Source organism: Heptranchias perlo, chromosome 1, assembly GCF_035084215.1.
Source record: "Heptranchias perlo isolate sHepPer1 chromosome 1, sHepPer1.hap1, whole genome shotgun sequence".
NCBI lineage: Eukaryota > Metazoa > Chordata > Chondrichthyes > Hexanchiformes > Hexanchidae > Heptranchias > Heptranchias perlo.
This window is the reverse complement of record NC_090325.1, coordinates 11,741,348-11,765,021: the sequence shown is the minus strand read 5'-3', so window position 1 is coordinate 11,765,021 and position 23,674 is coordinate 11,741,348. Positions and strand designations below refer to the sequence as shown.

Here is a 23,674-nt window from a genome sequence, read left to right as displayed (position 1 = left end):
CTGTTTGATCTTCTGTGGTTCTGCTCATGAGCAAACGTTTTAAAATGTATCTTATTTTGGGAAGTGAGTAGGCTTCATCAACTGGTGTTTCTTATTCAGCCCTGCATAAATTGAGTTCCAGGCTTATCCAGGGGCCTAGGCCTCCAGCTTAGTTAAAACATAAGTTCAAACTTGAATGTTTAAAATTTTCAACTGAGCAAAACTTCCAGTTACCACTTTTGACCGTTCCGCTTTATTTCAATTTGAGGCCTGAAGATTTATGCCGAGGTGTAATATTAGGACATGTTCTTATGAGATGAAGAAAGGAAAAAAAAATCCAAAGTCTTTTTCATAAAGGATAATAGTTCTTAACAGATCAAAAAGATAATCGCAAAGCCACACGGTGGCAATTTCGTTGAAGCGTTTGACACCGAGAGTGTTGTAATTTAATAGGATTCGATGTGGAAATATTTTTTTCACCAAGAGAAATGGTTCCTATCAGCAAGCTGTTATCAGAAACATGACACATGTGTTCAATAGATTCAGTGAGTGTTGTTTGGGTTTGAAGCTCAAGGAATGGAAGAGAAATTGGTTTATCAGATGGTCATCCATCAAAGTAAAACATCTTGGGGAAGAACATGTCTGGGACAGCAGCGGGGGACGTGGAAAAGAGGATGGTAGTTCACTCAGATCAGAGGAGTTGCTCGTCAATTGCTAAATTTAAATGTGAGATAGATAGCTTTTTGGCAACCAAAGGTATTAAGGGATATGGGCCAAAGGCTGGTATATGGAGTTAGATCACAGATCAGCCATGATCTTATCAAATGGCGGAGCAGGCTCGAGGGGCTGAATGGCCTACTCCTGTTCCTATGTTCCTATGAAGTAGGACCTTGCTTTCTTCCAGCCTCTTGACGTAGGCCGGCTGGTCTGCAGAAGATTAATGACATGTAAGAGAGGAACGGTAATTTTGCTCAATGCTATTTGCAGGAGTCTTGATTTAAAAGTTATATTGGTGGCTGAAGTTTAATGAGGACATCCCTGCCTTGCTTTACCAGGTGGTTGCAAACAGAGGGAAGTGCAATGGCACAAATGGTCACTCCACATAGAGTGCCTTGGGCCAGAAAAATAATGTAACTTTGTTTTCATGAGGTCACACGGTATGATTCGGACAAAGAAGGCCCTTCAGCCCATTTGATTTTGTTCTTCCAGAATATCGAACGTACCATCTTCTCATTATAGCTGTTAGCAAATCGATTTTTTTAATGTACCAACTTTGGCTCAAATAGATAGAAAACTTGATGATTTCAATGACATTAAACACAACGCAAAACTTGCTGCAGCAGCAGATATATTGTTCTTGTGTCACATCCTTTCCCATAGCCGATATAATGGCTTTACGGTTGAATTTTCAAAACAGATTATTCTCAGCTGCATCAGGAAGTCTGACCGCCCTAGAAATCCCCTTAAAGGGATGATGATGCCCACTTAAGTAAGAAGATGGCAACAGTAGTGGCCAAGGTGGAATTGGACTCCAAAACAAGTAGTTAAAGTCTCAGTGGAAAAAGATTAAAAGAAATGTGTGACGTCCCCCCCTCTCCCCTACCCAAAGTGTTTCCCCTCCGCTCCTGAAAACTCTGGGGGTAATTTTCAACTTCAACAGGGACAGAAAACTGGTGGCAGCGGATCGGCCGCCTGTTATCATCGAATCATAGAATGGTACAGCACAGAAGGAGGCCATTCGTCCCATTGTGCCTGTGCCGGCTCTTTGAAAGAGCGATCCAATTAGTTCTACTCCTCCTGCTCTTTCCCCACAGCCCTGCAATTTTTTCCTGTTCTAGTATTTATCCAGTTCCCTTTTGAAAGTTACTATTGAGCCTGTTTCCACCACCCTTTCAGACAGTGCATTCCAGATCATCATAACTCACTGAGTAAAAAAAAAAAATCCCCCTCATCTCCCCCTTGGCTTTTGTTTCTAATTATCTTAAATCTGTGTCCTTTGGTTACTGACCCACCTGCCAGTGGAAACAATTTCTCCATCTTTACTCTATCAAAACCTTTGATAATTTTGAACAGTATTAAACCTCCCCTTAACCTTCTCTGCTCTGAGTGGAAATATCCTCGGTTCTCTCGTCTCTCCATGTAACTGAAGTCCCTCATTTCTGTTACTATTCTAGTAAATCTCCTCTGCATCCTCTCCAAGGCCTTGACATCCTTCCTAAAGTATGATGTACAGAATTGGACTCACTATTCCAGCTGGGGCCTAACCAGTGATTAAGAATGGTTTAGCATAACTTCCTGTCATTAAAAGGAAAGGAAGATCAGACATGGTGTATTATGGGCGTTTCACTATAGCCAATATTCCAGCCCCTCACTGAAGTTGTACTTGATGTTTGCTGGTACACTGAGCAACTGCTGCCAGCAGACTTAGGAACAGGAGGAGGCCATTCAGGCACTCGACCTGCTCCGCCATTCAATGGCTGATCTGCACCTCAACTCCACCTACCCCACCCCTTGATCAGGAATAATAAAAGGCCAAGGTCCTGCCAATCCGTGGCACAGAAAGATGAATGTTTTCAATCAATGCTAGAAACCAAAGCCTCGCAGTGCATTCATTACCCTTTATGAAGCCTACAGCAGCTGAGAACTACAATCGCCAAGATTGGAAAATGTTCTCATTCAGCTGGTAACTTTGCTGTTCAACATTATATTAAAAGTATATTAAAGTGATGTTGAAGATATTCCACTCACCCAGCAATAAAGCTACCCTCTTACATCACTGCCACTGACTTATAAAGTATTTATTCAAATATTTTAAAATAATCATCACCATCTACAATATTGAATTTGCAATCCTATTTATAATCATGGAGAGCAGTTTGATGAAAGAATTCATCCCATGCTCTTGTCCTTGACGAACATTGCATGTTCGCAGTTGCAATCTAATATACTCCCACACATCTTATTCCTTAATTATTCATTACTGTAGTTTCATGGAACCTTATCCTTCGGTTTTAGTCAGAACAGATTAAATTTGGAAATCTACATCTTGTTTCCAAATTTTCTTTGAACTTATTAGTTTATTTTTCTGCTCTTGAGTTGGTGACTCCCGCCTCTTACATCCATTGTCAGAACTGTTTTTTAAAAAAAACCTCCAACAAAAACCTCTCAACTTCTCTCACTCCATCTCACAATCATTTTTGTCTCTATTTTAACAATACTATTGTAATAGAAAGAATGAACTTGCATCTCTATAGCGCCTTTCATGTCCTCAGGGCACCCCAAAGAGCTTCACAGCCAACAAAGTACTTTTGAAGTAATCACAGAAAATGCTGAAAGCACTCAGCAGGTCAGGCAGCATCTGTGGAGAGAGAAAAACAGAGTTAACGTTTCAGGTCGATGACCTTTTATCAGGTGAAAAGCTTATTGAAAGTCTGCTACAGTTGTACAGGGCTTTGGTGACCTGGAGTACTGCGTACAGATTTGGTCTCCTTATCTAGGGAAGGATATGATCAGTAAGTTCGCTAATGATACAAAAATTGGTAGGGTGGTAAATAGCGAGGAGGATAGCCTCAGTCTGCAGGACGATATAGATGGGTTGGTCAGATGGGCGGAACAGTGGCAAATGGAATTTAACCCGGAAAAGTGCGAGGTGATGCACTTTGGAGGGACTAACAAGGCAAGGGAATACACAATGAATGGGAGGACCCTAGGCAAGACAGAGGGTCAGAGGGATCTTGGTGTGCAAGTTCACAGATCCCTGAAGGCGGCGGAACAGGTAGATAAGGTGGTAAAGAAGGCATATGGGATACTTGCCTTTATTAGCCGAGGCATAGAATATAAGAGCAAGGAGGTTATGATGGAGCTGTATAAAACACTGGTTAGGCCACAGCTGGAGTACTGTGTGCAGTTCTGGTCGCCACACTACAGGAAGGATGTGATCGCTTTGGAGAGGGTGCAGAGGAGATTCACCAGGATGTTACCAGGGCTGGAGCGCTTCAGCTATGAAGAGAGACTGGGAAGATTGGGTTTGTTTTCCTTGGAGCAGAGGAGGCTGAGGGGGGACATGATTGAGGTGTACAAAATTATGAGGGGTACAGATAGGATGGATACTAAGGAGCTTTTTCCCTTCGTTGAGGGTTCTATAACAAGGGGACATAGATTCAAGGTAAAAGGCGGGAGGTTTAGAGGGGATTTTAGAAAGAACTTTTTCACCCAGAGGGTGGTTGGAGTCTGGAACTCACTGTCTGAAAGGGTTGTGGAGGCAGGAACCCTCACAACATTCAAGAAGCATTTGGATGAGCACTTGAAATGCCATAGCATACAAGGCTACGGACCAAATGCTGGAATATGGGATTAGAGTAGACAGGGCTGATGGCCGGCGCGGACACGATGGGCCGAAGGGCCTCTATCCGTGCTGTATGACTCTATGACTCTATGACTCTATGACTCTATGATATACATGGCTTAGAGGCGATGCAGTGAAGATTCACTAGATTAATTCCTGGGATGAGAGGGTTGTCCTGTGAGGAGAGATTGAGTAGAATGGGCCTGTACTCTTTGGAGTTCAGTAGACTGAGAGGTGATCTCATTGAAACATATAAGATTCGGAGGGGGCTTGACAGGGTAGATACTGAGAGGTGGTTCCCCTGACTGGAGAGTCTAGAACTAGGGGGCATAGTCGCAGGATAAGGGGGTTCGGCCATTTAAGTCTGAGATGAGGAGGAATTTCTTCACTTAGGGTTGTGAATCTTTGGAATTCTCTACCCCAGAGGGCTGTGGGTGCTGAGTCATTGAGTATATTCAAGACTGAGATCGATAGATTTTTTTTTTAACTCCAGTAGAATCAAGGGATATGGGATTGGGCAGGAAGGTGGAGTTGAGGTCAAAGATCAGCCGTGATCTGATTGAATGCAGGCTCAAGGGGCCGAATGGCCTACTTCTGCTCCAGTTTCTTATGTTCTTATGAAAGGTCATCGACCTGAAACATTAGCTCTGTTTCTCTCTCCATAGATGCTGCCTGACCTGAGTATTTCCAGCATTTTCTGTTTTTATTTCAGATTTCCAACATCTGCACCATTTTGCTTTTGTTTAAGTACTTTTGTAGTGTTGTTGCTGTTGTAGTGTAGGCAAATATGGCAGCTAATTTCTGCAAGCGTAGTCCTTACAAGCAGAGATAAGGGGGGTAATTTTCACTTTCAGCAGGAGCGGAAAACTGGTGGTAGCGGATTGACTGCCCATTAGATACCATGTTCAATTTTCGGGCAGGCAGTCGATCAGTGACTGCCAGTTTCAGGCCCCAACCAATAACGAAAATTACCCCAATCTGTATCAGTTGGTTGAGGGATAAATATTGGCCAGAACTCCCCTGCTTTTCTACAAATATTGACATATGGGATCTTTTACGTCCAGACAGAGCCTCGGGTTTAGCATCTCATCTGAAAGACGCTCCCTCTGTACTGCACTGTAGTGTCAGCCTGGATTATGTGCTCAAATCTCAGGAGTGGGGCTTGAACCAGCACAACCTTCTGACTGAGAGGTGGGAGTGCTGCCAAGAAGGCGGCTCACCACCACCTTCTCGAGGGCAATAAACGCTGGCCTCGCCAGCGACGCCCACATCCCATGAACGAATAAAAAAAAAGCCAAGTTGTCAGTATGCCAAGCCAACATGTTGTGCCATTAAGCTGCCCTGCCTGATTATTTTTCTTAAATCTCCTCTTAACCGATGACTAACCGCAAACGGGTGAGTTATCAGCAGATTAGATGTAGTAAAGTGGTCAGGTTATAAGTTGCCTGTGAAGTTCCGTAGCTATCTTAGAATCCTACAGCACGGAAGGAGGCCATTCAGCCAGTCATGCCTGTGCCGGCTCTTTGAAAGAGCTATGCAATTAGTCCCAATCTCCCCACTCTTTTCCCCCATGGTCTTGCAACTTAGGCGTCAACTTGGGCTCAGTTAATAGCACTCTCACCTCTGAGTCAAGGTTATCGATCCAAGGCTCACTCCAGAACTAGTGTCATCTTAACACAATGGTAGGCATTAAATGGCTGGGAGTGGGGTAGGGTGGGGTAGGGGGCTGGAGAGAAACCATATGTTGTTCACTTCAACCTCACCTGTGGCCTCAGAAAACCTGCTGCTAATGTGTCTTTGGGCTTTAATTCATAGCCCACCAGCTCTCAGATGTTGCTGGAGCTGGGATTCAGGAGAGAGAGAGAGAGAAAAAGGAATGTAAAAAGTAGCACATAGCTTGTTCGTAGGAGCAGCTCTTGAACTGTTCAGGATTATACCCCTTGACCAATGGTTACTGACTGTTTGCTTCATAGAGGTGCACCCAGCAAATCTATTAAAATGCTGAGTGAGTATACCAGGGGTTTTATAACAGTGACTAATCGCAATGTAGGTTCTCACTATCCCAGTACAACATTATTACTCCTACAAAATCAGAAAATGAACTCTGACATTATTCTTTTGTGGCCCTTATCTCAAGTTTGATCCTGGGCTCCTTTAAAGAGCAGCTGGATGCTAGAACGAGAAGCTGGCAAGGGCAATATTCTAGAAGGGGAGGATTAAATTGACCAAAGGAGCTTCTTCATCCAAACCAGTACCTGATTGTATGGTTTATGAGGAGACTAACATCAGCTTTCATTGTTTTTCAAGTAATCAGGAGAACATTGTTTCCATGGAGATGCCCCTGGTGCAAGAAATCACAACCACCTTGAGGGAGTGGTCCAACATCTGGAAACAATTGTATATGGTGAGTCAACAAGCTCAGTTCTTCTTCCTTTTAGATATGAATGAGGTTTTAGATTGGTAGCTTTTTCAGCAATACAGCGAAGAGATCAGTGTGTATAAATTCCCTCAAAATAGTTCCTTTGCCAACGTTATTGACTTTAGTGAAAAGGCGGACTTGTTACCTTGCAGAGATGGGTGGAGCAGTGATAGGGCTGGAAACAATGTCCATCTATCTCTCTGGAATCCAAGACCTGCTGATGGTCTAAGGATCTTCTTTCTTTGGTAACAGAATGGGTTAGCACAATAGTGTTTCCCCTCTAGAAGCAGGCTTTGAATTCAGCCCAGAGTAATGGGATGAATGCCTCAACTCACTCCTGTGTGTTGAGGTCATAAGTGAAATAAGGTTTTGGATATTCTTACCCCCTGTTCTACGAGGGTACAGGCCCACAATTCAAAAGAAGCCCAGTTTGGTGACAAAAGGCACTTAATTGGCAGAGTCAAGGGTGCCATATTGAAAGCTAAAATCTCACACAGGTGCAGCAGGGGAAGCTGTCCTGTAGTTGGGGTTAAGGCACATTGTTAACCCAGAGTTGAGGGACCTTGTAAAGACATTGCAGTCACCCAGGCTACACATACCTGGGAGTGCTTGATACTGAATTCTCTACCAGCAGGATCCTTCATATTTCTGTGAGCAGCCAATCACAGAGAAAAAATCTGTAACATCTCTTTGCTTCTTATTCCGAGCCTAACTATAATTTTAATGTTTAATTTCTATGTATTTTTACACTAAATCCAATAGTTATAGTCTCACTGGGTCTTGACCCAATCTGCTTGAATTAATACTTGACTGTATCCGTCATGGTCTCTCATCCCTAGCATCCCCCCCAGTACATTTGCCACCTCTGCACCCTCAAGTCTTCAGCACAGCTGGTATGTGACTGGCCTGGTCATCCTCATCTGCTCTGCAGCCAAATGTTCCTCCTGCTCCTGGATTATCCTGGAGAGTAAGGACAATTCCAGATTCCTCCTCTCGATGACAAGCCTCCTTCACCGGCTCATCAATGCTAAGCATGAGGAGCTCATGGCTTTCTTCATCTCAAAGACTGGGACCACACAGTCAATGGCGCCACTCCCTTTCTGCTTCCATGCCCGACCCCACACCGTAACACTCCCCTTACCTCGATTTGGAGTTTTATGTGCATTTTTGATGACTTTATTGTCGGAAGATAATAGGGTATTATTACCCTAAGAGGATACGGGGGAGAAGAAAAAATGGATTTAGTTATCAGGACTTTATGTTATAAGGAAATTATATTGAAGAGCGTAGTATAGATGGGTTCAAGAGACACTTGGATGTCTTTCTGGGGAAAAGGGATTAAGGGATATGGTGAGAAAGTAAGTAGGTGGAATTGGAACAAATCAACTAGATTTACAAATGCAATGTTTCAGTTCAGTGGCCATGCCTGCGAATTCCCTGTTCTAAGAACTGACTGAAAAGCTATAAGTCAACATGTTCTCGGAAAAGAGCTGAAAATTGTGCTGTATTCAGCTCTCTCTTTCCTGTTTCAATATTTCAGTCTTATGGTGGATGGTGCATGACCCTGCAGCCTGGCTCAATCAGGATACACACACACCCATTTCTCAATGCCAGGTTGAGATGGAGCTTTGGACGTGTTTGAGTATGACAAATAGAGTTTAATTAAGACCCAGCATCAAGTTGGTAGACAATATAATAACCTTCACTCTGCAGAAAGTTGAACAAAGTTTAACTGCAATTAAATACCCAGGGACCGAAATACTGAGTTGGGGGAGGGTAGAACATGAGATCTCCACCCGAGGGGACCAGGAATTTGTGGTAGATCCTGATCTGCTGGGATCCTGGCTCCATCGCAAATTCCAGTTGGGTGGGGGGGGGGGGTCAGGGGCATAAATCTTCCACCTATGTCCTAAGGGGGAGTCCTGGTGAATTCCCCAGGGATTCCACCCATTATACCCATTAGGCACAAGGGAACTGTCGCCAGCTGAGGGCTGGCATGTGTTCCATTAAGGCCATAAGAAGTGCCCCAAGCCTGCCTAACAAAGGCAGGAGAACACCATTTTGCCAGGTCACATATTTCACGCTAAACCACCAGTCAAATTTATCACCCAAAGAAATTCACACAGAAGCAAAAGGTTTATAGGAACTCAGGAATATACAGGACTGGAAGAGATCATTGCTGTCTATATGGCCAGTTCCAATGAGGGACGGGGGGAGGGGGCAAACATATGCATTATTTTATCCTGAAGTGAAAATAATAAAATGTTCCAATGTCATACAGTCCTGTTCAAGTCCTTTAACTGAGTCTTTTGATGCTTTTTCTATGGTGCATGCTGATTCTTCAGGGGAGTTCTGCTCACCACTGTGACATTAAAATTGATGGTTAAACTAAGTGTTCCGTAGAATATTGAGACTTGGCTTCAAATATACTGTTGCGTGCTGGGTAATGATATCTTCGGCCAAAGCAGACTTTTTAAGACAAAGGTGTTAATTATGAGTTATCGACCAGCTTCCTCTCAGGGTATCCACTGATAGGTCAACCATCATGGGTAACAACTTAATTTCCTCTTATGGTGGAAAATCTGCGAACATTATCTCAGGTCCTTGGTGACAATTTTGTCTTGATAAGAGTCTATTTATCTACAATAACATGAACAGCAGCTCGCCTTTGAAACTCATAGTTAACTCTAGATGGCATTGTGTATTTTTTTCACACAAACCATCAAAAGTGGCTCAGTGGGTTGCACTCTCACCTCTCAGTCAGAAGGTTGTGGGTTCAAGCCCCACTTGAGCACGAAATCTAGGCTGACACTCCCAGTGTAGTACTGAGGGAGTGCTGCACTGTCAGAGATGCAGTCTTTCAGATGAGACATTAAACTGCCCTCTCACAGGTGGATGTAAAAGATCCCATGACACTATTTCGAAAAAGAACTTGGCAGTTCTTCCCAGTGTCCTGGCCAATGCTTATCTCTTAACTAACATCACTAAAAATACAAATTATCTGGTCATCATCATATTGCTGTTTCTGGGACCTTGCTCTGCGCAAATTGGCTGCCGTGTTTCCCTCATTACAACAGTGACTTCACTTCAAAAGTACTTCATTGGCTATAAAGCGCTTTTTGGGATGTCCTGAGGTCGTGTTATATAAATGCAGGTTCTTTCTTTAATACAAAGGCAAAATAATTCATTTTAGAGGCAACTAACAGAACTCCATTTTAAACTCAGTACATTAACCTTTAACATGTTCATATAAAGTTTTATCAAATACAGAAGTACCTCAAAATTAACACAGCAGTAGCACCACCAGACTGGCCTAGCAAGGTTGGAGACTCTACTCAGGATGTTTCTGAACAGTAAGAGAATTGGCGTTTCAAAAAATGTCAATCAAAATGCCCCCGAGAATCAAAAAATAAAGTGGGACAATAAAATCACCCACCCCTGGGCTTTCCTTCCGCTGTAAACAATGTCTCTGTTAGTGTCAATGCAGCTGGAGGGAAGGTTGGAGGGGGAAGATGACTCAACTGACAAGGCTACGAACTGATGGAACGCTTCACACTTGTCACTTACCATTGTCGTGTTGGTAGAATAGTTTCCACTGGGATTTTAGCTTTTGACTGCTGGGCTGCGAAGCAAAAATCCACTCCACTTAACTCAAATCAGTTGAATATTTCATGTTGAACCTCAAATTAGCTGTGGTGACAATGTGGTTTCATTCATTGCCTCTGTTGTGGTTTAGACTGAATGTTAATTACTGAACTCTGCATCAGTGGATCCAGAACACTATTAACTCCAGGCGCTTATTTTTAATCAGGCAATTCTCTATGATATAAATTTTTTTTTATTGAAAATACTGCACTCTTGACAAGGAAGTGTTGGACTAACAGGATCTGACATGATGGAATGTGGCAGATAAAAGTGAGGGAACAAAAAAAAAGGCAGGAAGAGAAATATTTCAGCTCGTGGAATAAAATTTATAATGGCAGCCGAATTACAAAGGGAGACTTTCATCACAAATTGAAACAGAAATCATGGAGAACTGTAAAGACAGTGTGTGGAAATCAAAGAACAATTTGTGTGATTGAAGAAAGGAAGAACATTTCCATCATCAGTGAACCTGTAACAAAGGATTGTAAATTTAGAAGTGATACTAGAAAGCAAGATCTTGCATTTTAATAGTGCCTTTCATATCCTCAGGATGTCCCAATATGCTTTACAGGCAATCAATTATTTAGTGGTGCAGTTACAGACATTTTGTAGGAAAACATGGTGGTAGCCTATTGCGTACAGCAAGGTCCCACAATGAGATTAACCATCAGTTAATGTTTTGGTGCTGTTGGCTGAAGGATAAATGTTGACCAAAATACTGGGAGAACTCAAATAAAAACAGAAAATGCTGGAAAGCACTCAGCAGGTCAGGCAGCATCTGTGGAGAGAGAAACAGAGTTAACGTTTCAGGTCGATGACCTTTCGTCAGAACTACTAGGAAACTCCACCGCTCTTCTTCCACAAAATCTTTTACACCCACCTGAGAGGTTTAACGTGTCATCCGAAAGAAGGCACCGCCGACAGAGCGGTGCTCTCTCAGTACTGCACTGGAGTGTCAGCCTAGAGTATGTGGTCTCAAGTCTCTGGAGTGGGTCTTGAACCTACGACCTTCTGACTCAGAAGAGTAGAGGGGAATGGTAGAAGGTTATTTTTCATGCCAAGTGTTTAATTAGAGTATGGATTGCATTACCACAAGTGGCTATCGAAGCTGAGTTAGTCAAGACTTTTCAGAATGAATTAGATGACTACTTGAAGAAAAATATTAACATTTATGGAGAAAATAGGGAAATGGGATTACAGTCAAAAGCTGTGATGTGGAGCAACCACTATCACAGTTTTAAATGGCCGCCTTCTGTTGTGAACTCTCTATGATTCTATTAGTGTTTCTTTATAGTTAATGCACTTTAAAATAAACATGATGTGGAGCTGCCGGTGATGGACTGGGGTTGACAAATGTAAGGAATCTTACAACACCAGGTTATAGTCCAACTGTTTTATTTGAAAATCACAAGCTTTCGGAGGCTTTCTCCTTCGTCTGACAAAGGAGAAAACCTCCGAAAGCTTGTGATTTTCAAATAAAACAGTTGGACTATAACCTGGTGCTGTAAGATTCCTAAAATAAACAGACAAATGTGTGGAACTGTATTGACCTGAATCCTGGCAATACCATTGCACTAAATAAAGAAGGAGCTTACTTTTATACAGTTCCTTTCATGTACTGAGAATGTCCCAAAGCGATTCAGGCCAATGAATTACGTTTGAAGTGTGGTCACTGTTGTTTTGTAGGCAAATGCCAATTTGTGTCCAGCAAGGTCCTACAAACAGAACTTAGATAAATGATCAGATAATCTGTTTTGGTGGTGTCGGTTAAGGGAAAAATGTTGGAGAACTCCCTTTCTCATCACCGAGTAGAGCCAAGTAGTGTTGTGCATAGTAAGTGGGTTGCAAATAGATTAGGTCAAAGGCATTAAGCCAGATTGCAACTAAAGCAGTTAATGCTGTGTCTGTTGGCATCATTAAGTAGGCAGGACTTGTTCCGTTTCCCAACCCGACTGAGCCCCTGACCAAGAACAAATTAGAAACAAGCTGCTGCCAATCTATTCTTTCTGTTGGCTGGAATAGTAGAATCATAGAATGGTTACAGCACAGAAGGAGGCCATTCGGCCCATTGAGCCAGTGCCAGCAATTTTTAAGAGCAAATCCAGTTAGTCTCATTCCCCAGCTCTTTCCCTGTAGCCCTGCAAATTTTTTCCCTTCAAGTATTTATCCAATTCCTTATTGAAAGCCGTGATTGAATCTGCTTCCACCACCCCCTCGGGCAGTGCATTCCAGATCATAACCACTCGCTGCTTAAAGATTTTCCTCATGTCGCCTTTGGTTCTTCTGCCAATCACCTTAAATCTATGTCCTCTGGTTCTCGACCCTTCCGCCAATGGGAAGAGTTTCTCTTTATTTACTTTATCTAAACCCGTCATGATTTTGAACACTTCTATCAAATCTCCTCTCAACCTTCTCTGCTGTAAGGAGAATAATCCCAGCTTCTCCAGTCTATCGACATAACTGAAGTCCCTCATCCCTGGAACCATTCTAGTAAATCTTTCCTGCACTCTATCTAATGTCTTCATATCCTTCCTAAAGTACGGTGCCCAGAATTGCACACAATACTCCAGTTGTGGCTCAACCAGTGTTTTATAAAGGTTCATCATAACTTCCTTGCTTTTGTACTCTATGCCTTTATTTATAAAGCTCAGGATCCTATATGATTTTTTAATCGCTTTCTCAACCTGACCTGCCACCTTCAGCGATTTGTGCCCATATACCCCCAGGTCTCTCTGTTCCTGCAACCCGTTTAGAATTGTACCATTTGGTTTATATTGTCTCTCCTCATTCTTCCTGCCAAAATGTATCACTTCGGACTTCTCTGTGTTAAATTTCATCTGCCATGTGTTCGCCCATTCCACTAGCCTGTCTTGAAGTCTATCACTATCCTCCTCATTGTTTACTACACTTCTAAGTTTTGTGTCATCTGCAAATTTTGAAACTGTGCCCTGTACACCCAAGTCCAAGTCAGTAATATATATCAAAAAAAGTGATCCTAATACCGAGCCCTGGGGAACACCACTGTACACCTCCCTCCAGTCTGAAAAATAACCATTCACCACTACTCTCTGTTTCCTGCCACTTAGCCAATTTTGTATCCATGCTGCCACTGCCCCTTTAATTCCATGGATTTCAATTTTGCTGCCAAGCTTATTATGTGGCACTTTATCAAATGTCTTTTGAAAGTCCATGTACACATCAATTACATTGCCCTCATCTACCCTCTCTGTTCCCTCATCAAAAAACTCAATCAAATTAGTTAAACATGATTTGCCTTTAACAAATCCGTGCTGGCTTCCCTTTATTAATTCACACTTGCCCAACTATTAATTTTGTCCCGGATTATCGTTTCTAAAAGTTTCCCCACCACTGAGGTTAAACTGACTGGCCTATAGTTGCTGGGTTTATCCTTACACCCTTTTTTTGAACAATGGTGTAACATTTGCAATTCTCCAGTCCTCTGGCACCACCCCTGTATTTAAGGAGGATTGGAAGATTATGGCCAGCACCTCCGCAATTTCCACCCTTACTTCCATCAGCAACCTAGGATGCATCCCAGGTGACTTATCTACTTTAAGTACAGCTAGCCTTTCTAGTACCTCCTCTTTATCAATTTTTAGCCCATCCTGTAGCTCAACCACCTTCTCTTTTACTGTCACTTTGGCAGCATCTTCTTCCTTGGTAAAGACAGATGCAAAGTACTCATTTAGTACCTCAGCCATGCCCTCTGCCTCAATGAGTAGATCTCCTTTATGGCCCTTAATCAGCCCCACCCTCTCCTCTTACTATTCGTTTATTATTTATATGCCTGTAGAAGACTTTTGGATTCCCTTTTATGTTGGCCGCCAGTCTATTCTCATACTCTCTCTTTGCCCCTCTTACTTCCTTTTTTTACTTCTCCTCTGTCCATTCTATATTCAGCCTGGTTCTCACTTGTATTATCAACCTGACATCTGCCAAGCACCCCCTTTTTCTGCTGATCTTACTCTCTATCTCTTTTGTTAGCTAAGGAGCTCTGGCTTAGGTTGCCCTACCTTTCCCTCTCATGGGACTGTTCATCTCCTCTTTAAAGGCTGCCCATTGTTCGATTACAGTTTTGCCTGCCAATCTTTGATTCTATTTTACCCGGGCCAGATCCGTTCTCAACCCACTGAAATTGGCCTTCCTCCCATGAAGTATTTTTACTCTAGATTGCTTCTTGTACTTTTCCATAACTAATCTAAACCTTATGATACTATGATCACGGTTCCCTAAATATTCCCCCATTGATACTTTTTCCATTTGACCCGCCTCATTCCCCAGAACCAGATCCTGCAATCATAGAATCATAGAATCATAGAAGTTACAACATGGAAACAGGCCCTTCGGCCCAACATGTCCATGTCGCCCAGTTTATACCACTAAGCTAGTCCCAATTGCCTGCACTTGGCCCATATCCCTCTATACCCATCTTACCCATGTAACTGTCCAAATGCTTTTTAAAAGACAAAATTGTACCCGCCTCTACTACTGCCCCTGGCAGCTCGTTCCAGACACTCACCACCCTTTGAGTGAAAAAATTGCCCCTCTGGACCCTTTTGTATCTCTCCCCTCTCACCTTAAATCTGTGCCCCCTCGTTATAGACTCCCCTACCTTTGGGAAAAGATTTTGACTATCGACCTTATCTATGCCCCTCATTATTTTATAGACTTCTATAAGATCACCCCTTAACCTCCTACTCTCCAGGGAAAAAAGTCCCAGTCTGTCTAACCTCTCCCTGTAAGTCAAACCATCAAGTCCCGGTAGCATCCTAGTAAATCTTTTCTGCACTCTTTCTAGTTTAATAATATCCTTTCTATAATAGGGTGACCAGAACTGTACACAGTACTCCAAGTGTGGCCTCACCAATGCCCTGTACAACTTCAACAAGACATCCCAACTCCTGCATTCAATGTTCTGACCAATGAAACCAAGCATGCTGAATGCCTTCTTCACCACCCTATCCACCTGTGACTCCACTTTCAAGGAGCTATGAATCTGTACTCCCAGATCTCTTTGTTCTATAACTCTCCCCAACGCCCTACCATTAACGGAGTAGGTCCTGGCCCGATTCGATCGACCAAAATGCATCACCTCACATTTATCTAAATTAAACTCCATCTGCCATTCATCGGCCCACTGGCCCAATTTATCAAGATCCCGTTGCAATCCCAGATAACCTTCTTCACTGTCCACAATGCCACCAATCTTGGTGTCATCTGCAAACTTACTAACCATGCCTCCTAAATTCTCATCCAAATCATTAATATAAATAACAAATAACAGCGGACCCAGCACCGATCCCTGAGGCACACTGCTGGACACAGGCATCCAGTTTGAAAAACAACCCTCTACAACCACCCTCTGTCTTCTGTCGTCAATCCAATTTTGTATCCAATTGGCTACCTCACCTTGGATCCCATGAGATTTAACCTTATGTAACAACCTACCATGCGGTACCTTGTCAAATGCTTTGCTGAAGTCCATGTAGACCACGTCTACTGCACAGCCCTCATCTATCTTCTTGGTTACCCCCTCAAAAAACTCAATCAAATTCGTGAGACATGATTTTCCTCTCACAAAACCATGCTGACTGTTCCTAATTAGTCCCTGCCTCTCCAAATGCCTGTAGATCCTGTCCCTCAGAATACCCTCTAACAACTTACCCACTACAGATGTCAGGCTCACTGGTCTGTAGTTCCCAGCCTTTTCCCTCCTTCATTGGGCTGGAAACATACTGATCAAGAAAGTTTTCCTGAACACACTTCAGAAATTTATCCCCCTCTTTGCCCTTTACACTATTACTATCCCAGTCTATATTAGGATAGTTGAAGTCTCCCATTATCACTGCTCTATAGTTCTTGCACCTCTCTGTAATTTTGCTGAAAATGTGCTCCGCTATGTCCTTCCCATTAATTGGTGGCCTATAGAATACATCCAGTTGTTTCGTGACACCTCTATTGTTTCTTAACTCTAATCAAATAGATTCTGTCCCCTCAAGGACATCCTCTCTCTCCATCACCATAATATTCTCCCTAATCAATACTGCCACCCCCACCTCCATTCTTTCCTTCCCTATCTTTCCTGAACACCTTGTATCCAGGAATATTTCGTACCCAATCCTGCCCTTTTTTGAGCCAGGTCTCCGTTATCGCCACTACATCGTATTCCCATGTGGCTATTTGTGCCTGCAGCTCACCAACCTTGTTGACCACACTTCATGCGTTTACACACATGCACTCTAAACCTAGTTATGGAACCTTTGAGGTCCTGCTTTTTAAATTCCTCCCTAGTTCCTGAAACTGTAGCCGCAGGACCTCATCCTTTTTTCTTTCCTATGTCGTTGGTACTCACGTCGACCACGATTTCTGGCTGTTCCCCATCCCCCCACAGAATGTTCTATTGGGGTAAGAAGTTCGATTTGAAATTATTTTAGTTAGCATCACACCAGCAATGAGCTCGACCTGAGATTGCTTCCTGCCGACATTGGGTGCCTGAACTGGAAAAATGTTCCAATTCCCAGCATCGATGTCCCTCACTTTGATGAATGCAAAAGAAAATGACTCCAGACACCAAGGTGTTATGTAGAGGGTGTGGTAGTGTAGTGATTGTGATACCGGACTACCAATGATGAGGTTGTAAATTCAAATCCCACCATGGCACGTTATGAATCTAGTCATTTGTCGGCTGGTGCCAGGGGAGAAAAATGACTCATGAAAGATGTTGGGTGGTTGTAAAATCCCAACTAATGTTCTTCAGGAAAGGGAACCTGCCACCCCTACCCAGTCTGGCCTTCATGTGACTCAAGTTCTATACTATGTGATTGACTATTCTCAGCCAAGACAGCAATTGGGGGGTTGCTACAATTAGCTTTTAGCAACCTTGGGCTTGATACAAAGAATCTGTCAGGATGTTCACTCCTTATCACTACTTTGTGACTCTTGTTGGACATTGGACAGGAGCTGGTTTAGTTCTGAAGTCCTGTAGCATTAAATAGCGGCTACTATTCAATGTTTACGATCACCTATAAAGAACTACAATTTAGGTAAGATATCATAGAGGTGCCAACACCTGTGGAACAGTATCCCAGTGAGACTCAATGCCTTAAGGAGAGAAGGGGAATCATGGAATCATAAATGGAGGCCATTTGGCCCTTTGTGCCTATGCTGGCTCTCTGAAAGAGCTATCCGCTAAGTTCCATTCCTCTTCCCTTCCCTTTCCCCATACCCTTTTATATCTTCTCTTTATCAGATATTTATCCACTTCCCTTTTAAGTGCTTCCTCCATTGCTTGTGATAGGGCAATCCATGTTCTAACAACCCTTTGTGTAAAAAAAAACGTTTTCTCCTAACCTCAGCCTCCATTCTTTCAGTGATGATCTTAAACTTATCTCCTTTAGTTACTGAAGATAAAGGAGAAAATTGGGGAAAGACAGCAAAAAGGGGTTCTTCCACAGTCCAGTCTTGAACATGACAAAAGGTGGTAACCCTACTGACTTAACAGATTCTTCCTTGCTACGCCAGCTACTAAATTGTCATGTTTCTGAAGGAACTAGCACAATTCACTCAATAAATATTTCCATTGCAATTGAATTTTCTGCATCTCCCAAGAACACAATCGTCCCTTCACTGCAGATAACTGTTGATAAAAGTATTATCTAATGCGCACAAAGCAGTAATTCTATATTCAGCAGCATGCAGTAAAATGTAAACTGTTTAACAATACATACCCTGGTGTGTACAACTGTAGAGTTATTTTAGTAAATCTTAAAGGATGTTTGACTCCACGGCTTTAAGATCACTACAATTATTGATATCAGCACTGAATCCAACTAATTTGGTCAAGGCATTTGCACCTTTGAATAGTAAAGCCACTCTGTTTGGCCAGAATATGATAACAATGTAGAATGATCACCAACAGAGGTTCACTAGATTGATTCCTGGGATGAGAGGGTTATCTTATGAGGAGAGATTGAGTAGAATGGGCCTATACTCTCTGGAGTTTAGAAGAATGAGAGGTGATCTCATTGAAACATATAAGGTTCTAAAAGGCCTTTATAGGCTTGATGCTGAGAGGCTGTTTCTCCTGGCTGGATAGTCTAGAACTAGAGGGCATAGTCTCAGGATAAGGGGTTGGACATTTAAGACTGAGATGAGGAGGAATTTCTTCACTCAAAGGGATGTGAATCTTTGGAATTCTCTACCCCAGAGGGCTGTGGATGCTGAGTTATTAAATATATTCAAGACTGAGATCGATAGATTTTTGACTGTAAGTAATCAAGGGATATGGGGATCTGGTGGGAAAAGTGGAGTTGAGGTTAAAGATCAGCTATGATCTTATTGAATGGTGGAGCAGGCTTGAGGGGTCGAATGGCCTACTCCTACTATTTCTTATGTTTCTAATGATGGGACGTGGTCCTTGCCTGTAACCAAGGTGAAAGGTTAAGGTGAATGGCATACCCATTTGAAAAGAATGACAGAGAAGAGGTAAATTAAGAAACAATGGGTTGGTAAAGTCAAGCATGGGTTTTCAAAGCCTGAAGATTGTAGAAGGTATGGGTAGCCAACATCAGGTGAAGGGCTCCACAGTATTGAGATACTGGGAAAGAATGGGTAGAAATTAATCTCGGGTGGTAGCACAAGACGAGAGGTATTGGATTGGCCACCCGTTATAGGCCCCGCCCGAAACTCAGTTGATAGATATAACGGGGAATTTTAATCCCAAAGAACGAGTGGATTGGGGTCGGGTGGGAGGTGAAAATACCATTTTTTTTTTGCGATCGCGACTGCAACCGGGCTCCAGTGTGCCCACTTCCGGGTTTAAAATGGACATGTTTGGATGTGTGCCCACAGCCGAATTGCGTACATTGCATCCCCAATTACTGCCAGCTGGCGGATCGTTGGGATAGTTGAGGTAAGTTTTTTTTTAATTGATTCTGAAACAATGTCAAATTTAACATCTCCAGCACAGGTTTCTCGGGGCTCCTGAAGTCCAGTGAAATTGGTCCTTAAAATGCTGGACTTCAGATCACCTCATGTGGGTGCACAGCTTGGAGACACGAAACCCGGAAGCAAAAATAATTGCCTTCATTTAAGTTGTGACTGCAGATTCCGACACACTCACTTTACCCCCACCCCCGCACACACACTTCCCGGCTCCAGGTAAAAATCATGCTCAACAGGTGGCCAATGCGATAGCGGCCATTTTGCACTGTTGTCCAACACGGATTTCTACCCCAATGAGTTAGAAGAGTAAGAATCACTGGGGCTAATTTTGCCTTTGTGTGATAGTATAAAGCAGTTGATAGCGAATCGGCAGCGTTGCTTTACGTCTCTCCCGAGGTTTATTTCCATTGACCTCACTATTGCACAAAGTCAGAATTACCCCCAATGATTATTTTTATTAGTTTTGGGATGTTGGTGATGCTGCCCAGGTCATATTTATTGCCGATCCCTAGTTGCTCTGAGGTTTTTAAGAGTCAACCACATAGTGTGGGACTGGAGGCCAGATCTGGTCGAGACGGCAGGTCGCCCTTCCCTAAAAGACATTATTGAACCAGTTGGATATTTACATTTTTCTGGTCCCAGCCCATATCTTATCAGACTTATTAAATCAAATTTCACAACTTGCCACGGTGAGATTATAAACATATGACTTCTGATAGCTAATCAAGCACCATATGCCCCTACACTACCATGCCCAGAGTCTTAATATATATTTCTGTGAATTAATTGTTGCATGTTTAGTGGAACCAATGGTATTTTTAAACTATGACCTTGGTTCATTTCCTTGAAACCATAACGGAAGACATTCCATAACATGAAGTGGGAGGAAGACGAGGTCTGAGGGGGGGAAGGGGGTGGACGGACCCTTAGTTATAGGAAAAGAGGTAGACCATTCAGCCCCTCGAACCTATTCCACCATTCAATTACATCATGGCTGATCTGTATCTTAACTCCATCTACCCGCGTTGGTTCCGTTACTCTTAATAATACCCTTGCCTAACAAAAACCCATCAATCTCAGTTTGGACAAGGGTAGTCGAGGCAGCACCTTCTAAAATACTGCTTCTTTCTCTCCGACTGCTCCGCAGTTCAGTCCCATGTACCCGGAATACTGCCCCGCTCATAAATTTCATATTACTTCTCCCGTGATGTCCGTGGTGATTAAATATTTGCTGCTCTGAATATTAGCATTTTATATTTTACAATATCAGCTGTGGAGGGCAGAAATGAAATATCACTTTTTTATTTTTTTAGGATAAGCAGTATGTCAAGGGAAAAAAAATGAAGTGTGCTGGGTTGATGGATTTAATTATGTTAATTCCAATCCAATTGTGTTTGATTAAAAATCATTCGAAGAGGGAGAATCTCAAGTTTAGTGAGATATTTTCTAGGCTAGGAGTTGATTAAAATGTTTTTATTGCACTGTTGCTTATGGGATTAGAAACAGTTTTATCGTGTTAAGTAACGGCCACTAATAGAAAATAATGTGTAGTGCCGCTGTCTGTAAATGTATTACAGCTGTACTTGTCTAAAAGCTTTCAGTATCTCCTGGTGTTTGATGATCAACTTCTTAAAGTGCTTGCTTCTGTCCGTGGTAAAGCTATGTGTTTTTCCCCTATCCCTCCTCCACTGCCGTGCTCACCTGCTCCAGTTCCACTGGGGCCGGGTACCCTGCCGTAGCTTAACCCAAAGAGGCCATTTTTCGGGTGTGAGTTAGGGCAGGCTATTCGACCATGGAGTAGCCTCTTCCTTCAGGACACGAGGTGAGAGGGTGGGAAAGTGTTTAAACGTAATGAGCTTCAATTTGCACAGTGTGATGCCCAACGCACCTGGGTACCATAACTTCCAGTCACCCGAATATACATACAAAAAGAAGAGTCAGGAAAGACCATCAAAAAAGAAAGACAGACTTGCATTTCTGTAGCACCTTTCACGACCTCCACACATCCCGAAGTGCTTCACAGCCAATGGAGTACTTCTGAAATGTAGTTACTGTTGTGTGATGTAGGAAATGTGACAGCTAATTTGCGAATGGCAAAATCCCACAAACAGCAATGAAATAAATGACTAGATCACCTGTTTTAGTTGTTGGTTGAAGGATAAATGCTGGCAAGGACAGCGGGGATAACTCCCCTACTCTTCTTCAAATAGTGCCATGGGGTCTTTTACATCCACCTGAGAGGGCAGACGGGGCCTCGGTTTAAGTTCTCATCCGAAAGACGGTATCTCTCTAACAATGCAGCACTCCCTCAGTCCTGCACTGGGAGTGTCGGCCTGGATTATGTGCTCACATCTCTGGCGTGGGACTTGAAACCACAACCTTCTGATTCAGAGGCAAGTGTGCTATCCACTGAACCACAGCTAACTTTCTTGATTGTCAAGACGGAAAACATTGTCTGAAATGGAAGGTTTTACACGAGCATGTAATGCGTTTGTACACTCGTGTTCCACTCCGTGATTTCATTGCAGTTGAGTTTGATGAAGTGAATAGTTACTTCATCAGTTCACACTTCAACAAATCCAGTGCTGTTGAATAGTGTGATAAGTCACGATATAAATATAAACATTTCTTTTTAATTGTCATCACTTCATTGACGGCGCAATCATCTGCCCACGGACAGTGGTTCCTTTAAGCTGAAGCAAAAGCATGAAGATTTTTTTCTTCAACGTATAAATATAAGCCTCTTCTGCTTAAGATGTGTTGAAATCATCAAAATGAATTAGCCAGCGCTGGAGCTGATTGAAAAGTGAGAATATCAACAATAAGCCTGCTGTGGGAGAAAAAATTTGCCAAGAATGAAGTGATCACTTGTGGCAGGAACAGTGTACTTTCGTTTTATTACGGATTTCAGTGCTGGCAGATAACAGATTCAGGAAGGGAAAACCTCCTGCAGCTTTTGAACAAGTGTTATTTGATAGAAAGCACAGTACTTTTTTTTTAAAAAAGCAACTTTCACAAATCCTGAGGTGCTTTGTGTTTAGAAAGGTATAAGTGTTAAAATTCAGCCTTTTCCCAACGCTCATTATTTGATGTTCGCAGTAAACACGATTGTTTCCAACATCAGGCCCAAGTCTCCTCTGAACCGAAGTTTACAATCTGATGTATGGAATGTGGCTGGAATAATAATTACCTTCTTTCAAGTTACATAACTTACAAGATGCCCACTGCATCCTCTCCCAATCATTCTGATAGGTAAAAGAATGCCATGCCAATAGATTTTTTTTTGGCTACATTACAAATTTTGTTTAAGAAGTCAATTTATACAGAAGCAAAAGAAAAAATCAGCAAAGACCAGTGGAGTAATTAGATTTTACCAGTTTTTAAAATTTCTGAGACCAAAAAAACAGAGCGTATGAAATTCTTATAACTCAAAACTGGATGACTGTATCTTGGGTGCTTAGCTCTGGGGATTCCTCCTTCTCTTCTGAAATGTGGAGCTAAACAGTTGAAACAAGCAAACTAAAGATACTGCCTAAAAAGCTGATGTATTTATCCTCAGCCTGAGAGGACTCTGGTACAGAACTGTCAATCAAGCCAGGTCAAAGACTCAGTGGCAGGAGATTCCAGATTAATAAGGCACGAACACGCATCATCTGCATTGGTGCTCATTAACATGGAATGAAAACATCTCCTGAGTCATGGGCATTATCTGCATTACCCAGTAATTGTTACCACTGATGCATTATGCATCCAGCCAGATTTTTGTAATGCAAAACTTCTTTTTTGATGGTGGTCTCGTACCCATCCCCCCTCTCTACCAGTTTATTGGAGGCATTAACTTGTCTAAGATTTGACAGAGTAAATAAGGAGAAACTGTTTCCACTGGCAGACGGGCCAGTAACCAGAGGACACAGATTTAAGATAATTGGCAAAAGAACCAGAGAGGGAGATGAGGAGGAATTTTTTAACGCAGCAAGTTGCTACGATCTGGAATGTACTGCCTGAAAGAGTGGTGGAAGCAGATTCAATTGTAACTTTCAAAAGGGAGTTGGTTAAATGCTTGAAGGGGAAAAAATTTGCAGGGCTATGGGGAGAGGGCAGGGGAATTAATTAGATAGCTCTTTCAGAGTGCCGTCACAGGCACGATGGGCCGAATGGGCTCCTTCTGTGCTGTGTCATTCTATGATTCAAAGGGAGGAATTTATTCTGAGCACATTAAGCACTCGTAGGATAATATTGCCAAGAGGAATTCCCACCCTGTAGTTGACTAGTTTTTAAAAAATATATAAAATATTCATTTTCATTATGATTTTTTAGTTCAT

General features: G+C 42.5%; 1 protein-coding gene across 2 annotated transcripts in view; it reads left to right on the top strand.

The window, feature by feature from the left end:
• The window catches only part of LOC137316523 (dedicator of cytokinesis protein 2-like), a 1,021,473-nt gene that overhangs the window by 103,493 nt on the left and 894,306 nt on the right, over positions 1 to 23,674 (top strand). For both annotated transcript variants that reach the window (XM_067980505.1, XM_067980471.1), the window contains exon 5: positions 6,632 to 6,728. In XM_067980505.1, coding sequence (XP_067836606.1) covers positions 6,632 to 6,728 — 97 coding nt within the window. The remainder of the gene's footprint in view (positions 1 to 6,631; positions 6,729 to 23,674) is intronic.